This window comes from Seriola lalandi, unplaced genomic scaffold (assembly GCF_002814215.2).
Source record: "Seriola lalandi dorsalis isolate HSWRI2012SDOR001 ecotype SW California unplaced genomic scaffold, Sedor1 jcf7180002054883, whole genome shotgun sequence".
NCBI classification, from domain to species: Eukaryota; Metazoa; Chordata; class Actinopteri; order Carangiformes; family Carangidae; genus Seriola; species Seriola lalandi.
In genome coordinates this window covers 6,307,380-6,326,218 of record NW_019525658.1, presented here as the reverse complement: position 1 = coordinate 6,326,218, position 18,839 = coordinate 6,307,380, and the positions used below count along the sequence as shown (strand labels likewise).

Here is an 18,839-nt window from a genome sequence, read left to right as displayed (position 1 = left end):
TGCGGCATTCATGATTTTATTAACTTCAGCTGCACTGTACAACACATAATCCGCACGTCAGCATACTGTAAAGACATGTACAGCTAACAGCATGACTTGCATTTACAACAGCTATACAAATACAATTTCTTTTGGTTTAAAAGTCAGTCACTTGTGTAAAAATCCTCAGTTACATTCAGGAGGAGTTGCTATGCAGCTGTTAATCACTTCAGCGGGCGTTCAATGGCACGGAAGTAATCACAACACCACCACCACCACCAGAGTCTCTCATTACATGATGGTAGTTCAGTTACAAAATAATAACATCAAAAGTAATTTTCAAGACACTTAAGGAGAAAACTGAGCTTTGACCCTGCAGCCGACTGAGTCCCGTGAACTCGCAATCTTACTTAGGTCCGTGTTAGTTTGTCTGGGGGCATGAATCCTGCGTCTCCCAGAGTTCTGAGGGCCACCCTGCCACTAGGTCGGATGGTAAGCCACGTGATGCTGCCGTTGTTCAACCCCATACGTAACCAGCCCTCTGGGGGAAACTGCAGCGCCCTGAGAGAACAGAAGACGGATACGAGTAGCTGAGAATGAGCATCTGTGTACTGAAGCTACTGTAAAATTACAAGGCATTTATTTCATTATTTGTGTGTGATATTGTCCAATAAGTGATCATTTGGAAGATATTAATCTCTCATAATTAATTAGATGAATTTACTAAATATCCCTTTTAACCAGAAGCACAGGACAAGCAGTCACCAAGAAAAGCACAAGGCAGCTACAGTATTTAAATCAAACAAGAATTTTCCATAAAGGGTTTCATCAAGAGCACAATGACACAACTGAAGCACAAATTCAAAACTTAAAATCGTATGAGACATAACTACAGCATAGTTTAAACACAATGGTTAGCAAAGCAAGAGGCCACACTCTGGCCTCGGCCGAGCCGCGATCACCATGCCCGCCGGCGACACAAACCTGCAGACAAAATAACGGATGACATTGGCATGACACACGATGATCTCATAGCTGTCCTCCTTCTGCTTGGGGTCAGCCCGGTGGATGTAGCGGCGGAAGGCTGCCTCAATGCGAGCTCCATCTTCATGGTACTGCTGGAGGACGGTAGAGAGGTTGAAAGCCACCTTTGTCACATGAAAGGGGTTCGTTCTGAACCCCTCAGTCAGTACAGAGTCAATACATGATGCTGCTGTACAGTGTAGGGAATGTATGAAGAGTGTCATTCCAAAATAAGGCCAACCATATGGAAAACATCCCTTCCTATAAAAGGCTAAATCAGTACTGAGTCACTTAGGGCAGAAAACTGCTGCTGCGCAGCTCTCTGTAGAATATTATTAATAATCCATTATGTCCAACATTTAGAGTAAGGAATTACTGAATAATATGTTTACATGGGTTGTTTATAGAGGCATAGTCCAATTATGTCCGTGTCTTATGTTCTAAGCTCTTTTAGATGGACGTCTTCCAAGATAAAAACACATATTGTTACTGTTAAATTTTTCAAATTTTATTTTTCAAAGCTGTGAAGAATAACAGTTTCCCTGCATGATTATTTTTTTTCAGTTGTGGGAATTGATCCCTTAACTAATAAAATAACATGTACCAACTAAATGCTCCTTGCCAGTGATAATCTAACAATGGCAACAATGATAAAAAAGATTGATCCACAGCTGCCAGACTCCCTTTAACGTTGGCATTTTGGAAATTAACTCTTCCTGTGGTCCATTCCTGTGGCATTGCACTGATGTATTGGCTGATTTTTGCAGCTGCAAGTGTAAAAAAGCACTTGCACAGACATGCGGGTGGCACAAAGTTACCTATACAAGGATATGCGAATGCAGAAAATCTGGCCTACAGCCCACCCTAGAGGTAGAGGGGGTGTAGCTTCTCTCACCACAGCATCAGGCTTCCAGTGAGTGACAGGTGGAACCGGCTCGATGGGCGCGCCCTCTCTCAGCAAATCACAGCTCACCAGATCCACTCCTGGACCCGTACGACATTGTGAGGAGGGGAAAAAATGTTAATATACATTTGTGACGTTCAGCATTTCTGTGCCAGCTGTAACTGGTACTGATGCTAAAAAGAAAAGAGGGAGAACAAAGATCAACAGGATACGAACAACAAATGTTTTTCAACAAAGTCATGTATTCCAGGCAATTTCAACAGCAGAATGTGTCAAATGGAAATGTGCGAGTGTATATGTATGGAATTGTATAGTTTGTAACCTTGACAATGTAACAGCAGTAAATCTGATGTTTCAAAGCCTTACAAATGATCAAATTTACTTTCCACACTTTTCCCAACTTGGAGAAGTAAGAAGGCTGGGTGTCTGACAGTGCAGTACTGATAGGCAGCGTGGTCTATTCACTACCTGGAAGGTGTTTGCTGATGATATGTGCAGTCTCTGTGGCCCTGGCCATGCTGGAGTGAATCAGGACATCGTACTTCAGTCCCAGTGCTGCCAACCTCTGGCCTGTCAACTCTGCCTGCTCACGACCTGGAAGCGGAGACAACAGTCATTATAACAAATGACTGTCAGATCTGCCATCAAAAAAGTTGGGTGGGACAACAACCAAGAGAAGGGATACTCTCTCCACACAGAGACAGAACAGCCTGCAACAGGGCCAAACATATATCTGAAGTTCTTTGACTAAAATTACTCCCTAGACCGTTGTGTGGCATACCTTCCGAGTGACATAAAGGGTTATAACTGAAGGACCAGTGTGTTAGTGGCGTCTAGAGGTGAGGTTGCAGACTGCAACCAACTGAATATACCTCACGTCACCCCTCCCTCAGGTAATGTAAAAACACAAAAGGTTCTGTCTAGAGCCTATGTTTTGTTTGTCCATTCTGGGTTACTGTAAAAAAAAATATTCATTCAACCTTTATTTTACTTTAGACATACATTGACTTAGAGACCTCATTTACAATATTGTCAAATAAGACCATAGTCACCAAGAAGCACAATGAAAAACAATAAGAAGTAGGCTATAAATAACAAAAGGCCAAATTAGTAAAATAGTAGTCATAGTAAAACCTTAAGAAAAAATAAAGCAATCAAAGTAAAAATGAAGCAAGAAACACGGCAGTGCAACACCGGAGGCTCCGTGTAAGAGGATCTCTTGTCAGAGTGCACGGAAATACAAATTCAGCACAAGTAGAACGAATCACATTGCCATCTCTTGCATATTAATTAGGTTGAGTTGACATGTTCTCACACTGGAACATGGCCATAGTTGACATGTAGACACGAAGACCTCATTCTAAGCTAAGAAAGCACAGCAGTTTTAAGTTTCTGTTTCATCATACAAATCATGAAAACTGTCAATAGATCCCTCCAAATCCTTCACACTGGTCCTTTGACTAGCCATTAAATAACTCGACCTAATGGAGTGAGGATCCTCTCCTTGTCGCTGTTCCCACTCAGGTTGTACTGAGAGTGTCTGATGAGGAGAATGTTGCGTGTAGCTTTGGGTTTTCCATTGTCCTGCTCGGAGCTGGGATCCTCAGTTGCACTCTCTTTCTTCTTCCCGTTGGACAGTACAGATGGGTCCCTCCTGCACAGAGTTAAGACGACGTGATCTTGAGATTAGAAGTGGCTTTGTCTGGCATGGTTAACTTGAGGCATGAAAATCTGGGTTAACACCACTATGATTTAAGATGATGATCACTATGAAACTTTCAAGAATTTACATACATCTAAGTTTGGAGAATCTCTACCCCAAACTCAATTTTAAAAATGAACCATTTATAGCTGACTGTCTAGCCAGCAACAGTGTAACTCGAGGAATAAGGATCGTGACCTCTGACAAATCCTCTTGGTCCATCCTTAGATTCGGCATGCAAAAATGCCTATTCAATTTAGCACAACGTGAACTTTAGTCCAATATCTTCTTTCACCAAAACCAACCTAAACTTCACCGTGGTGCACAGCAGGCTGTTAAACTCGTGGATATTAAGCAGAGATTTTGAATAACATACAAAAGAGAAAGGTGGAAAACGGAGGGAATATATCGGTGATTGTTACGTTCAAATAATGAGTCAAGAGACAACGCGTGTAGAGGCACATACTTGTCCCAGTTGAAGTCCCAGGCGTGTCCTGTCGGGGCTGGTGTGTGTTTGGCAGGTGTCCACGCCGGCTGCGCAGCTCGAAGAACGGTGAATTTCGGCCACCGACTGGCCGCCTCTCCGCGCTGCTCTCCGAAGTATCCGCGGGAGTCGGCAGCGGCAGCGGCGAACACCAGTACAGCAGAGCCTCCGGCGAACCCACAAATAAGTTTTAAAGTTTTCCTGTACGACATCCTGTGAACCGCCGAGGAAGCAAACTATTGCTAGCTAATTAGCTCAGCTTAACGAGTCCACCGTTAACGAGGTGTATCGCTGTCTCGCCACACAAATGTATAGTATTGATTTGCTAAATGACGTTTGGCTGTTAATTCCAACCCCAGCAAGACAAAACAAAACACGCTTTATGTGGCATCTAATGCGCGGCGACCTTTGGCCAGAAATTGAAACTACAGTCGGCACAACAGATAGCAAGCTAATCTATTCAGCTTCCTACAAACAGTACGGTGGCCAGCCGGGGCCAAAACAATTGGGTTTCGCTTTTCACATAAATCCCAAAGTGTGCCACACGAGGGCGCTCTAATCCCTAAATCTATAGCAATAACTATAGAGCAGTATGAGTAATTCATATTTTTCCGCTCTCTGTTGATGAGACACTATAAACGCCATTCAACATGTAACATTCAGTGGGGCCACATGTTTCTGCATCTTAAATACTTCTCTTCAGTTTAAATCAACACATGATGTATATGTAATTTCAACTTTACGTTGTCCCTGCTGCTTTCCACAGACCATTTTAGTGACATGAGACAATGAGAGGAATAAGTAGTCATTTCAACAACTGGGTTTTTTTTTTTTTATATAAATGCATACTTATTGGTATACAATGACCATACCGAAATTGACAGTTAAAGTAGAGTTTGGTGTCATTCCCTCAGTCAAGGAACGCTTTATCTGGAGCTACCTGCAGTGCAGCTTTAAGGGTTAGAAAATATGAAAACATCGACTTATCCTAAACTTTGAGACACATTATGTTATTAAATTCATCAAGTAAGCATGGAGATTGTTTGAATCGTTGAATATGTGTGGGAAAGCAGTTATATTCACGAAGTCTCCCGGGGAAAAAAACGATTGCAGGGTGACTCATATGCTTCCCGCTGAAATGCAAAATAATCGACATCGTACAGCTCCGACAATTTTCTTGAGAAGACACTTGCAAGGTTTGCAGAGAGGCTCCACCTTTTTTCAAGCGGTTCAGTGACCTCACTAGTAGGCTGGATTGTAAGGGTGGGATTTCCAGGCTTTCACAGAGCTCTATGTATTCCTGCCTCTCTATCTTAGGATCTATGCGGCTTCAACGATAGCAAAGACGGACTGGTTGTACCTTTCATAGCCAAACAACGGCCACTATATTGGACACTGGATCATTTTTCTACATGCGTCTCCAATCGGAATAAATAATTGAGGAATGTGGAAATTACAGAATGCCCAACAGCGCTGGAAAGAGATTTAAACCCACCAAATACATCCCAGTGTCCACTGCTGCCACACTCCTTGTGGGTTCGACCACTTTATTTTTCGTTTTCACGTAAGTTTGTGTCGCTTCTTGTTCTTATTCTGTGCATGCCTGTGTTTTTATAGACCGTGTGCCTTGAGATTACACAGACAAGAGTGGATTGCAGCTCGAAGTTTGCATGGGTGGATTCAGCCACTTAGGTGGAATAAGTGGTTTTATACGAGTGTATCTATCCCAACGGGGAATCTCGCAGCGGTTCTGAAATGGGATTGCAAAGAGCAGCCTTAGATGCTGCCTTCCTGTGCAGCCTGAGACGGCCCATTCAGCCGTAGTACCTGCAAGGCAAACTTCCAATAAGCCATGCAAGTTAAAAAAAAAAAAAAAAAAAAAAAAGCAATGGTCGTGCACGAGACCACAGCTTAGGCCGCAGATACTCACTTTCCATTGAATAAATGCCGCAGGCAGTTGTTGATACAATTAAAATGGTTGGTCCAGCAGGCGGCTGTGTTTAGGCGGTTACGTTTGCACATTCAGTTGGGATACTTACAGTGTCACACCACTTATCAAGAAGCATTATAATTATTATAGGTAAGGGGTTCCCAAAGTGGAGTCCTGCGGGGGTCTCCACCTAGGTTTCAGTGCATCTAATACCACGCCCCACCTTGACTCTAGACCCTTATTTAGGGGTCCCCTCTGGAGAAAATGTGATCAGATGAGGTCTACAGGGAACCCCTGACTAAGGCCAACAGGTCCTTACTGTCTCAAAAGCAGATTTTAATTCAGTTCAAGGGTTCTGACAATCTGGGGACACTGGGCTGTCCACACCAGCTGCAATCAGGATGATTGCATAGTCACAGATCCTATCAGCCAGCATCACAATCATGCCAAGGACCCCCAAGTAGCAAGGCTTTCATCCCATGCCCCTCCATCTGATAAATGAGGAAGTTAATGCTATGACTTAAATGCAAAGCTGACGTTGTAGCAATGGGAGGTGACAGCAGAGAGTCTGATATCTCTGGTGTGAATCATCATTCCCACATACATTCTCCTTTAGTGCTTACCTCCAAGGTGAATAGATTATCAATGAAATCAACTCATGTTCAATCTCACATCCACAGGGAAATTTGAGGGGGCTTGAAAATCATTATGGGGACCCCTGAACTAGACCAACAACTGTAGCGATACATCACCCAACATTTATCCCAGACTCAGTCTGTCTGAGTAAAACTGTTGAATTTGGCTCCTCGCCGTCTGAGGGTGTGATGTTTTTTTAAAGACCATAAATCATATGTCCCATTTTGTACTTGTAGTATGTCTGCAGTTATTATCTTTTTGGATCTAATGTCGTGTGTGAATTTGTACCATTAAATCATGAATTTCTTTATTCACATCTATATCACATTTTAGTTTAACATAAGCAAGATGCACTAAGTGCAAGATCTGGCCCACCTGGATGATGCATGGAGACAGAAAATGTTTCAGCAGCACCCTCAGTGGTTTTGCACTCTCTGTCTCAGGTTAATGACCAAGACTGAAGGAAACATATGGTGTTTGTGGGATGTGCCAGTAGGTTGTATCTTTAACAATCCTAGCACTCCTTAGTGTCCTGTGTAGAGCTTGTGTTGTAAGCATGTATTATGATTTAATTTGAGATCAGTAAATCAGCCATTTTGTTTGCAAATAGTATAAGTCAGAGTTTTTGCTGCTCATATCTTTTAAATGATCAGTAATCCTTTTTTTTCTGGGGTTCAGGTTACTCTATACTTTAAGGTTCATCCCCCAGCAGATGGTTCAAGGGCAAGGATTAAGACTTTACTCTGTTGCTCCTTTATTTCCCAGTAAAAGGCCCAGAGGATTGAGCTGTGTCCAAACTAGGCCATGCTTCCACATTCTCAAACACTTATCCATTCCGTCCATTATGTGGAACCCTGTCATCTGGCCTTGTGTGTGGCTGCAGTCCAAAGCCACACGTTTACAGCACAAGCCACTGAGTAGTAGTATACCTTTATCTAAAGTCGCTTAACCAGAATAACATGCAACTAGTGCAACGGTAGGAATATTTCTGATTTTCATGTTGCCAACTTTGTTTGGCAGCCACAAAGGCAGACGTGCAGGGGTTAAAACTAAAGAACTATACCACTCCCTCATATGCACTCATGTACAGCAGAGTGCCAGGGACACAAATCTTTTTTTATTCCTAGGCCACAGTGTGTTAAAGGTCTCACTGTTGCCAACAGGCCATTTGGTGCAACAGAGGATGAGACCTGGGGTCAGCACTGGCTCACACACACACACACACACACACACACTGTCCATGGTGTGTTACTGTGTTTGGCTTACTGACGCCTGACAGTTTGTGTTTCCCACAGAGATTGAATTAGAACACATTAGTACAGAATTATTTATATCTTCACAGCATGACCACAACTCATCATAAAAAATACTGAAGATAAATTAAGCTTTTAGTCATGGTTCAGCCATCATAATATTATCCCACTCTTATCTGGGTCTATAATGAGATCCTATTATGCAGTAGCTTAGAAATCTCACTATGTCTAAATTTGTCCCAGTTCTGTATGGCTGCATTGACGAAGCTTTATTCTACCTTTTAGTAAGGCAGTCCTCAGAATGGCTTAATCACTGCCCTTGACCATATGCCAAATGTATAACCTGTTCTGGAAACAGAACAGCCAGACTGGCCGTTCTCATTTGTTGCCAAGCCTAATAGCCCACACTTGAGTGTCTGCATGGATAGATGTGTGGATCAATCAGCTGATCATCTGGACAAAACCTCTGTTCAGCAGTTTTTGCTGTGTGGGGGTGAATTATGAGAGTGGTAGTCAGTGGTGGCATTTGAAGCCAGCATGTTGCCAGACTGAGAGCAGAGCTGTGCATGAGAGCGGGCCTGACAGGAATCTAATCTTCAGCTTCCACATCTGTTTCCTCCTTTTCAGTGTACATCCATTGAATCAGACTTCATTTAGATCCTTAACCATGCATTGTTTTTCGTTTGTGCACCACTCTGAATCTCTTGTAGAGATTTTTTAAAGGTATTTATGATCTGTTAGTCGAGAACGTGCTGAGTTGTCAAAAGAGGGGGTTGAAAATCAACCACGATATGCTGTTAAAACAAGTGCTTTAACCTTGTTAGGTTCTACATCTCGGTACATAAATGCCCCCCCTAAATGGTTCAGCATAGAATGACAGGATTCATTTTAGAACCTCTTTGATTGTAAAATGTTTGGAGAACAGGTTTCAGGAGCAAAATGTTTACATAGATTACCTCATTTACAAAGTACAGGAAGAGGAGAAGATACAGAGACCTAAAACATTAAGGGTAAAACTGAGCCTTGACTGAAAAGTTGCAGTGTTTTTACCTCTGACTAATAGCTATGTAGCCAGGTTACAGTTTTACAATATCTGTAGGCCATTATTTCATGAACTGCAGAGCAGAATAAGCCGAATACATCTCATTTTGAATAATCCTGCTTCACTGGCTAATGTAAGCTAACTTTATATGTATGCACATATTTGTTTCTTATGTTTACATCTTCAAGCAACAGAAATGGTTAAAAGGCCGAAAGTGCAAGAGAAATGTTTAAATAAAAGACAGCACTACCAACCTGAGGTAGCATAACTGGGCGAACAGTAGGCTGACTGTAGCTCTCCTCGCCAATAGCTGCCAAGTCAAAGAACGACATAAAGATTTCTTCTGTTTTCTGTAAATCTGAAGTTGAACCTTTTGGTGGCAAATATTTCTTTGGTTCAGGGATGTAACCCAGGGGGACCTTTATCGAGCTGGTCTATCAGATAATTTATAGAAAGTAAAGGATTCGGATTCAGTTGCCTTTTCTTTCATAGTTATATGTCATTTTTTTTTACATTCACCAATAATATGACCAAGTCCAGTGGTGTGTGTAAACTCAAAGAGGTTAGAGCCCTCTGTAAGCATTCACCTTTCCTTCTTCACTATCACGGTTTTCAGTATCTTAATAATTGAATGTCTTAAGTATTTGTTCATTGATCCTAATCTGCATGTGATTATTTATGCTGAGCTGCTGTCGTCCTTTTTGTCAAGGGGTTTGGTTAACAAGCTTGTAATCATTAATGCCTCACTGCTTGGTATTAGCGTCCATTAGAGCCCGTTTGCCTTCCTCCCGTGTGACGTTAGTGGCTTTGAGGCTCCCTGTGTTTGAATGTAGTTAAATGAATTGTTGGCTTAACTCGTCCTGTTTATGGTTGGTGTAGGAGCCAGACTGTCTTGGCTGCCTGTTTTCAAATATTGCTCATGTGACACTGGGTCTGATTTGGGTTTAGTTTGTTTATTTAAATGCCAAGTTTGAAATGTTGCAAGGGCAGAGCATTTCTCAGAAGAAGGAACTTAATAACTGACATTTTTTTAATATGCTCTAATAGCTCTTTCATTGTCTGCACTCATGAAGAGGCATCTATAAAATCTAGACACCAGAGAATCTCAGCCTCCCTGCTATGATACTCATGTACAGCAAGTGAGCACGGCTCTCTGACATGCTTGCGCAACTTTAATCTCCAAGTAAGCTTTACAAAAATATTACATGATTCCCATGAGAGTAGCAAATTACGGCTCTTAAGGCAAGCTCATCAGTATTCGTCTTCTACATGTCCTACCCATCTTGCCATTAGAAACATTCGCTGAGATATTACTATTCCGTCCTCACACACTGTCCCAGCATTAGGTTTCAGCCCCTCAGCTGAGGTGGATAAGGAGCTATCCTCTCCTCATGTCACAAAGAGGATAAAACTTTGATAATCTTGACATGGCTAAAAGTAGCCAATAGCCAACGTGCAAGCTCACCAGGGCCGAAATATCCCCTTGGCCTATTCATAAAATCCACGTGGCGCAGTCTGCTGGTTTCTAGAGATATCTGCTTTATTTTATTCACTGAGGATAAGACCAGTAGCAGGTTGGTGTGGCCTGCCTAGCTTTGTCAGATTAGATAACGATGTAATTTCCTCTGTAGGTCCCCATCCATCAGCACGTTGGAGTGAGGGCCTGGATATTGACACTTGCAGTGCAGGGTTGTCACTTCTGCTCTCAGAGGCTACTTAAGGGGGACAGGCAGTAATGAATGAAGGAACCTTATTTCACTTTGAGCTAATGCAGAAGCCTTTTTTTACTTAACAGTCTCATTGCTTTTGACAGCATATTTTAATCTGTGTGGTGGTTTTCGGTTAATTATCATTCTCATTATGGTTTATGGTTTACCACAAGGCACGGTTCCAACCTGCATTATTGTTACAGATTGACCAGTCCCTCGCCCCTGCAGCGTTGTGTGGTAGTTAAAAAAAAAAAACAACAACCTTGTTTCCATTTTCTAAAATATCACAGTTAAATCAGAGTGCCTGACTTTATTGACTGAGAAGCATTTATAATTACCAATAGTCTCTTCCTGTTATGTTCCATCCCCCAAAGTCCTGATTTCATCAGTACAGAAGCGAAACTCCTTTGACTTTTCTGTTTCTTTGATACCATCATGAAGCTCCAATCTCAGATACTTTCTATTTAAATCCATCAGCGTTGTGTTGTTTTCGTTTATAATGTAGAACATCACCACTTAGAAACTAAACTGTAGTTATTATACATATGCTGCTGCTATCCAGGGGGCTTGAGTGGTGCTCCGGGGACTCAGGTGTCCCTAAATGAGAGAGCGGTCAGTGCAGAATTCATTTGAAATTATCCCAGTTAGTATACCCTAATGTAATCCCTTGTAATCAAAGGTTTTACTCATCTAACATTTACTGTCCAATCAACATCAAATACCTTCCAATATATTTGTCCCTAAAACTATTGTTTATCAGATTGGGGTGTTTGACCTGTTGTATGTCTGTTTGCATATCCATAACACAAAGCATGAATATTGACCATGCTAGTGACATGGCTCTAGGGATGGCAAAGTTGCTCTGACATCACTGTGGTTCAAACTTGCCATGAGAATTTGCATCCAGGCATTAATGGTCCCCGGAGGATGGATCTTAGTGACTTTGGTGATATCCTGAATTTTCCTGTAGTGTAATGTAGTTGCCATGGAAGTTGGTGCTGACATTCATCTCCCCATCAACATGAATGAATTGTAATAAATTTGGGAATTTGCTTAGCGTTTCTTCAAGCACCATTGTACGGTTAACCTGCATCCAGAAAGGTATTCACATTCATCACAAAAAGCTATTTTGTTTGTGGCTTGCTGTTACTTGTGACGTGTCATGATGCCGATTGTGTCATTGGTTTATCATGGTGAACACAGAAATGCAAACAGGCATAATCTTGGATAGATTTTGTTAATGGTTCGAAAATGTCTAACATGAGACCCCAAAGACTCGTTTGAAACGGTGAGGAAAGGAGAAGAACTCGTGTTGTTACTCCAGCGGGAACTCATTGTCTGAATCTCATCGCTCATATATTATATATTTTTAGCTGCTGACTGTTTGACAGTAATTGGGATCAAATGTGAGTTTCTGACAAATGTCTTGATCTAATAATGATGATGATAACGATGAGTGTTGTTCTTAAGGGACATCTGAATGGGACTTTTTTTTGGCTTGGAGCAACCATTAGCAAACAGCTAATACATCCAAGATACACACACACAAATCAGTCCTGTCCGCTGTAGCAGGGAACTATCATATATCAGCTTGTCCGTCGAGGCATGGTATGTCCAGCTGTTGTGTCTTCTCTGAGTGAAGCTGTGGAGTGGTGGTTCTCATTGGGGGTCAGGAGTCCAACAAAGGTCCTCTAAAGACTCCTAAGGGAACCACAGAAAAAATAAAGAAGTCAATGTCATTTGTCTGGTATTATTATCTCACTAATAGAATTACTCCACTTTTACATTACATCACTAGTGTGGAGCATCTCCTTTCCTGCTTGCAGCTGTAGTCGGCCCTAACCTGTGGTAGTTAGTGGCCAGAGTACAAAGGCAAAGTTATACTAAAGAGAAAAATGTCTTGGCTTGTCTTCTCGCCATCAAGGTTCAAGCGGCTGGCTTGCAGAGCTTTCATACAGTCCAAAATGGTGTGCCTCTGTCAGTATTGATGAGTGAAAGAGGCCCAGAGAATAAAAGACCAGGTCATCTAATCTCATTCCATCCAGCCTTCCTGTCATTGCTCGACAACTAGGTTAAGATAATGCTGACAGATCCTCTTCCCTGGCTTTCTACCATGCACCGTTGAGCAGGGTGACTGACTACACTACATGGCACACAAACACAAACTGGTGCCAAATTAAAATTACATTAAGCTTCAGGTAGAAGCAAGTTTTTCCTGATTTAGTTCCTCTGTAATTTGAATGATTATATTTAACATCTTAGGTAATAAGCTTATCTGACTGTAAGTGTCTGTGTATGTTTTTAAAAGTGCGTAATGAGAATCCTAAAATCTCAAAAATTGCATAATTCCTCAAAATTAACCGATGTGTTCCCTTTTTTGTGGAATTATCTAAATGCTTGCAAAAGACAAAACTCATTTGCATAAGACAATATGTCTTAAACAGGGTGAGAATATTGTTTGCAGTTTAGCACAATTTATCATAAATGAATAAAAACATGAACATCATAATGTGCAACAGCAGGTGAGAAACAGTCTAAATTGTGCATCATGTTTTTAGCATGATTCCCCAGCACATGTTGAGCTTTAATAAAATCAGTGCTCTCTAAAATTAGTCCTAGTCTTTCTGCCAAGTGCTAAACTTGTGTTTTCTGCTTGAGCACTCTTTTGTAATATGCATGGATTTGAAAAATGTAACATGCCTTGAAGTACAGGGAGGAAATGTATTAAACTTGTCCAAATGTGTCATTTCTGCTACAGATCAATAGAACTGGAGGAACCTTTAGATTCTTTTTGTTTCCCACTGCAACTCGTGACTCTGCTCCTTTCTCCGTGTCTATTTAAAACCCTTTTGGTTTCTCTGAAGCGCTTACTTTCTGCAGTTCTGGTGCTTGCCAAAAGCTAAATTGTGCCTTGTGATGCCATAGTTGAAGTAAATGAATACATGTGGATTCAGTGCACAGAAGTGTGTGGGCGAAAAGTGCGGGAAAGCGCAGCGAGGTGCTCTCAGAGTTTGCTGTACTCCGCCACCCTCCCACCAGCCGAATAAACTGAGGCCGCCTGGAAAGTCTCCTCTTAGGGAACATGTGGGATTAATTTAGACCTCCAGCCTCTCCCTCCATGGGTGTCTCCACCCTGTTTCCCCTCATGTTGTTTTGCCAGAGGGAGACCATGACTGGTAATAAGTAGAAACAGAGCTCTATGTCTTAACACCCTTGGCTGGAGTGGCTTTCTGAGAGATCAAGGAGTCCATAGCAAGCCGAGGCTCCCAGTGTTTACAGGAGTGTAGCTGTGTCCATCTCTGGGACGCAGAGGAAGACAGGCAGATGGACTCTGTGATTATAAGGGCAGGTCTTCCGCATCTTTGCCACTTTTATAAGTATGTGGTTTTAGAAGTCTGTGGCGATGAGAGGGCGCATCAAACAAAGCCACTACTCATTCATCTGTGCAGTGGAGTTCAACCACATAGCTACTGTAGAACAACACAGATATCAACATTTTGAACCTAAAGCCGCTAAGAAATAAAAATTGAGATTATAGCATCTTTTGAACAATTCTGATTAAAATAGCTTTTGTAGGAAAATGTTAAATTTGAATATATTTCTAGAAAAATTAGACAATCCTGGTGCAAAGTCTGTGTGGTGTCTTCTTGATGCTACCACTGGGGGTGGTGTGCACATAATCATTTCGCTACATTAACATCAAGCATTGTGCATGTGAACAGTGTCACTCTTCTTGACAAATAACACCTGACTCTGTGGTCCCTCATAGCTCTATCAAGCTTTTTTTTTTAAGCATTTTTCAGCTTATTGTATGGGTTTTCTACCCCACACCTTTACTGTGTGGTTCACTCTCACTGCTCTCATCAGGCTCAGTTCGAGACACAGCAGGCAGCTATTTAGTGATAAAGCTCTACAGACGCAGTCAGTATTTGCTGGATGAGTAAATAACCAGCTGTTTGCTCACACATATCTAAAAGGTATTAACATGTAAGTGTTGCGTTTTTTTCATCGTATTTTTGCTGACCCAAGGGGCCAAAAACGCAGTTAACAGAGGTTTGGAGGAACAAAATCATGCCGAATCTAACCAACACGCGTGTGTGTGTGTGTGTGTGTGTGTGTGTGTGTGTGTGTGTGTGTGTGTGTGTGTGTGTGTGTGTGTCTATAAATACAAGTGGACTTCTCTTTGAAGCCATGGATCCAGGGGCTTCAGCCAGGATGGTTGCTGTTAGACTTTGTACTTCACTGTAGAGACGACCTTATCCCGACACCTCTGTCACATGCTCTTATTTCACACCTCTCTGGGCAGTTTATGAAGAGGCATCAGTTTCATATTAATATTTATCACAGCTTGACCTGCCAAAAACCATGTACTTATAGATAGAGATGCCCTTTTTTTGCTTGTAAACCTACGTACAAATACTTGAGCCTCAGCAACAGTCAGTTATTTTGCTGTGACAGTCAGGGGATTGTGCTTTTTTATACTTTCATATTTATAAGTTGTTTAATTCCCAAAAGGCATGCAAAACCTGTTTTTATACATTTAGTTCATTGTGTCGTGCATTGGCTGCTGTTTGCCTTCCACCCAAGCCCCACCTTTTTTAGCTTTCACCCACTCTCCATCCTCTAGGCTCGTATCTGAAATGGTGAGTGAACTCCTCTGGCACCAAAACCCATACGAAAAGAATAGGCAAATACAGCCCTTTGATTTATGCTGAATTTCTGCTGGACTAAACAGGTGTGTTTGGCCGCTAAACTCCTGCCAATATGCTAAGCTACGGCTAGGATGCGGAGACAGAAAGTGAAGCCCAGAGAAGCGTCGCCGTGAACCAGTTAGTAGGTGGGCCACTGTGCTCCAACCTGTCACTGTTATCTTTGTGTCATGCCCGTTTAAAAGAATGGCATCATGTTTGACAGCGGGGATATTTTTAAATGAGGTTTAATTCACAATGGACAAATGTGTTCAGCCCCTCAGGCTTCCACCATTCTCTGCGGAGTCCAGGTCCACTTCTTCCTAATATAGTGTCGGAGTGTCATATGGAGAGAAATCACTTCCAGAGTCTGAAACTTACGGCTAGTTTTAAATCTGAATGTGGACTTAATTTGTGCTTGTATTGAACTGACTTTAATTTTAGTCTCAAGGGTTGTTTTATTTAGCTTTTTCACACCAGTGAAAGAGAGCCGTTATGCAGCTGTGCTGTTTTCATTACACAATTTGACACGCAATAAAAAAAAAAAAAAAAGTATCACCAAAGGAAGTTGTTGACGACATCTGTGACATAGACAGGACTCTGTAGCTTCTGCCGGAGAGCAGCCAGCCTGCCCTGAGCTGTGGATTTCCTCTGTCAAATTGTTTTCTTTGGCACGGCAATGTGCAAAATTCTGCAGAAAAGCAGAGTGGTTTCCATGTACAGCTGATGAAGCCATAGTTGCTCTATCTTTGACTGATCTGTCTTAACTTCTCACTCGATCCTTCAGACACATGATCATCAGTGATACACACAGAGAAACTAAAGTAGTTAGCGTAATTGAAATGATAACAAAGCTGTTCACTGGTTCTATTTGTGTTATTTACATAGCACTTTTTCAGGTGTTAATGTGATATGGTCAGCCAAGCACTTTAATTGGGTGGTCTGAATGTTTTCGTTGGGCGGTGTGCAGTGGGTTTCAGTGGGCTTCAGCGTGCTTTGGCTCCGTGCTACCTCATCTCTTCCAGGGTGAAGGTGCTTTTGGTTTATTTTGCTTCTTGTCTCGATTTGCTAAACCCCTCTCCAGAACAGTGATTGCCAAATCACAGCGTAAGTAGACACAGCAGGTCTGTTAAGCTTTAAATTTCTCTACAAGACAAAAGGGGCTGCAGGTAAGGGTGATACTCACATTTAAAGATTTGGGAGGATGGTGTCTTTTTTAAGCCTTTTTAAAACCAAAAACACGAGAGCAAAAGTGTAGGCTAAGGAATGGATTCAACAGTGTGTTTATCTGCACAAATGTAAGCTCATCATTAATAGCTTTTGTCCAGCAGCAAAAGAAGAACATACCACCCCCGCAGCAGACATTAAAAAATTAGACTTCTTCAAAGTCTACTTACTTTTTATTTCATGAACTTTAAAAATTCAACGGTAATTGAATGCAACCGACTGCTTGTAAAACCTCATTAACTCGTTAGGCCTTAATGGACTCATTAGGACTTGTAAGGCAGGTTAAAAATTGTCATTAGGAATTGTCAGCTGAGCATAATTCAAGAGCTGATAATTTCTCTGACTCTTAAAACCTTGTGGTAACACTCAACAACCACGGGCTCCTCTAAGCAACCGACTGAGGATCTGTAAAATGAAGCAGACTGATGCCTGTAAAGCAGGAGAGGCTATAAAAAGGAATCAGAGCGCTTCCAGCCTGAAATTCCACCATTCAAAATGTCATTAAGAGAGTTCAGTTAAGGAGAGCTGTGGAAGTCAAGACTAGATCTGGGAGACCAAGGAATCTTTCAGATAAAACTGCAGGTCTGCTGGGCAGAAAGTCAAAGCAAAACCCTTGTATGACTGGAAAGGAGCTGCAGGAAGGTTTAACTGGAACAGGAGTGGTGGTGGAGTCACTGTGCAGCGGTACTTGTTCAAACAGAGTCTGCATGGGAAAGACATCAGAAGGAAACCATACCTGTGACCTCAACACAAAAGTTTTGAAATCTGCAAAGCAGCATCTGGATAAGCCAGAGTGGTTTTGGAAACAAGTGCTGTGGAGAGATGGAGTTAAAATTGAGCTCTTTGGCCACAATCAGCAAAACGTGTGGAGAAAAAAGCAGCAGCATTTGGTAGAAACTTCCAACTTTTAAGCATGGGGGGGGGGGGTATTCTGCTTTGGGACTGTGTGGCTGAGGAAGCAATGGACAGATAGAGGGAAGAATGGATTCCACTCAATATCAGCAAAGTCTGAATGCAAATGTGCTGCAACAGTCCCGAAAGTGAAAGTGAAAGTTAATGAAATAAAAAGGGAGTTCACATTGGAAGAAAGCAACATTTTTAAGTGTGTGTTTACTGCAGGGGTTGTGTTTACTTCTTTCCTCCCACTTCAGAAATCAACCCATGATGGAATTTGCCCAGGGGTGCCCAAAGATTTACATACAACTGTACAACAGTAACCCAACCGAGCACAACATTAACTAACAAGGTTACATTAAATTGTTATGGTTATAGTATAAATAAAAAAAAAATAAAAAAAGTCATGTTCACAACTAGCACATAAGAGTTTGGGCTGATGTCGCAACTTTAACCTCAGTCTTTCAGCACAACAGCAATTAAGGTCACATTTAAAAAAACATTTTACATGATTCAGCTGGAAACATTAAAAAGTCAGACTGAAGCGCCTTTTCAACCAACTCATGGTGCTAATGTTAGCTTAATGAGCTAGCTAGCTAAAGCTTTCAGTCATTTCAACTGGCAAAGCTGATGGTCACTGGATATAAATATGAGGCTAGCTCTTGTCTACCTCTGTCAGAAATCAAAGAACCACTGTTTCAAAAATTAGTAAGAATTTTGATTGGTAAAGATGCCACTGTTATCCTTGTAAACTGCATATGTGCTGTGCCAGAACTGAAAGCTTGACGGGCGTGGTAATAGTAACTGAAACACTCTGTCCTGTGTAACTTGAAGGCCCAGCGAAGGAGCGTCATCCTGCCTTATCTCTGTCTGGGCTGAGGATGTTTTCTGTTTGTTTTGCTGCTTCTCTTTGGGGAATTGAGTGAAATTATCCATCTTGAGAGATGAGATAATGGGAGCCTGAACTTTTTGGTAAGACAGTTAATGCGAGCTGAGACCTTAGACACGGACTCTCTGGACAGGCAAGTTATACTGTGCTCAATGTGTAAAATACCAACAGACCTGAACCCAAGTGAGTGCTGAAGTCACACAGAGATGCTGCACCACAGTTTCACTGCCAATTAACTGTGGCACTTTTCTCCAAATTAGGATCTTACTTGGTTCTTAGTTGGTTAGTTCTTAATCCAACGTGCACCCGGCTAATTCAGTGACCCGGTTGCACCCAGTTAGTTCAGCAGCCTAAAAGCATTTGATCAGAACTGACATGAACAGCAGACTCTGCTGTTCCCAAAGTCTGTTGCACAGCACCCCACTCCTGCCACCATGTGCACTCTCAGCAGTGTGAATAATTGCTAAAGTCCTGATTAA

At 41.9% G+C, this 18,839-nt stretch overlaps 2 protein-coding genes across 5 annotated transcripts in view; one reads left to right on the top strand and one right to left on the bottom strand.

Annotated features, from left to right (window-relative positions):
* On the bottom strand, window positions 1-4,527 carry pgam5 (PGAM family member 5, serine/threonine protein phosphatase, mitochondrial). 4 transcript variants are annotated; one of them, XM_023397574.2, is made up of 6 exons: window positions 4,075-4,527; window positions 3,388-3,560; window positions 2,375-2,500; window positions 1,898-1,986; window positions 964-1,097; window positions 1-540 (listed from the first exon to the last, which is right to left on the bottom strand). In XM_023397574.2, the coding sequence occupies exons 1-6, from the start codon at window positions 4,302-4,304 to the stop codon at window positions 390-392; spliced, it is 903 nt and encodes a 300-aa protein (XP_023253342.1). In that variant the 5' UTR covers window positions 4,305-4,527; the 3' UTR covers window positions 1-389. The 4 variants fall into 4 exon arrangements, with proteins under 4 accessions (XP_023253342.1, XP_087027750.1, XP_023253343.1 ...); XM_087171624.1 differs by having other exon boundaries at window positions 1,898-1,993; window positions 2,376-2,500; XM_023397575.2 differs by having other exon boundaries at window positions 964-1,094; window positions 4,075-4,525.
* A 179-nt stretch (window positions 4,528-4,706) lies between these two features.
* zdhhc8b (zDHHC palmitoyltransferase 8b) overlaps window positions 4,707-18,839 on the top strand; it is a 69,832-nt gene continuing 55,699 nt past the window's right edge. Inside the window, exon 1 of the mRNA XM_023397644.2 lies at window positions 4,707-5,656. Coding sequence (XP_023253412.1) covers window positions 5,553-5,656 — 104 coding nt within the window. The 5' untranslated portion in view covers window positions 4,707-5,552. The remainder of the gene's footprint in view (window positions 5,657-18,839) is intronic.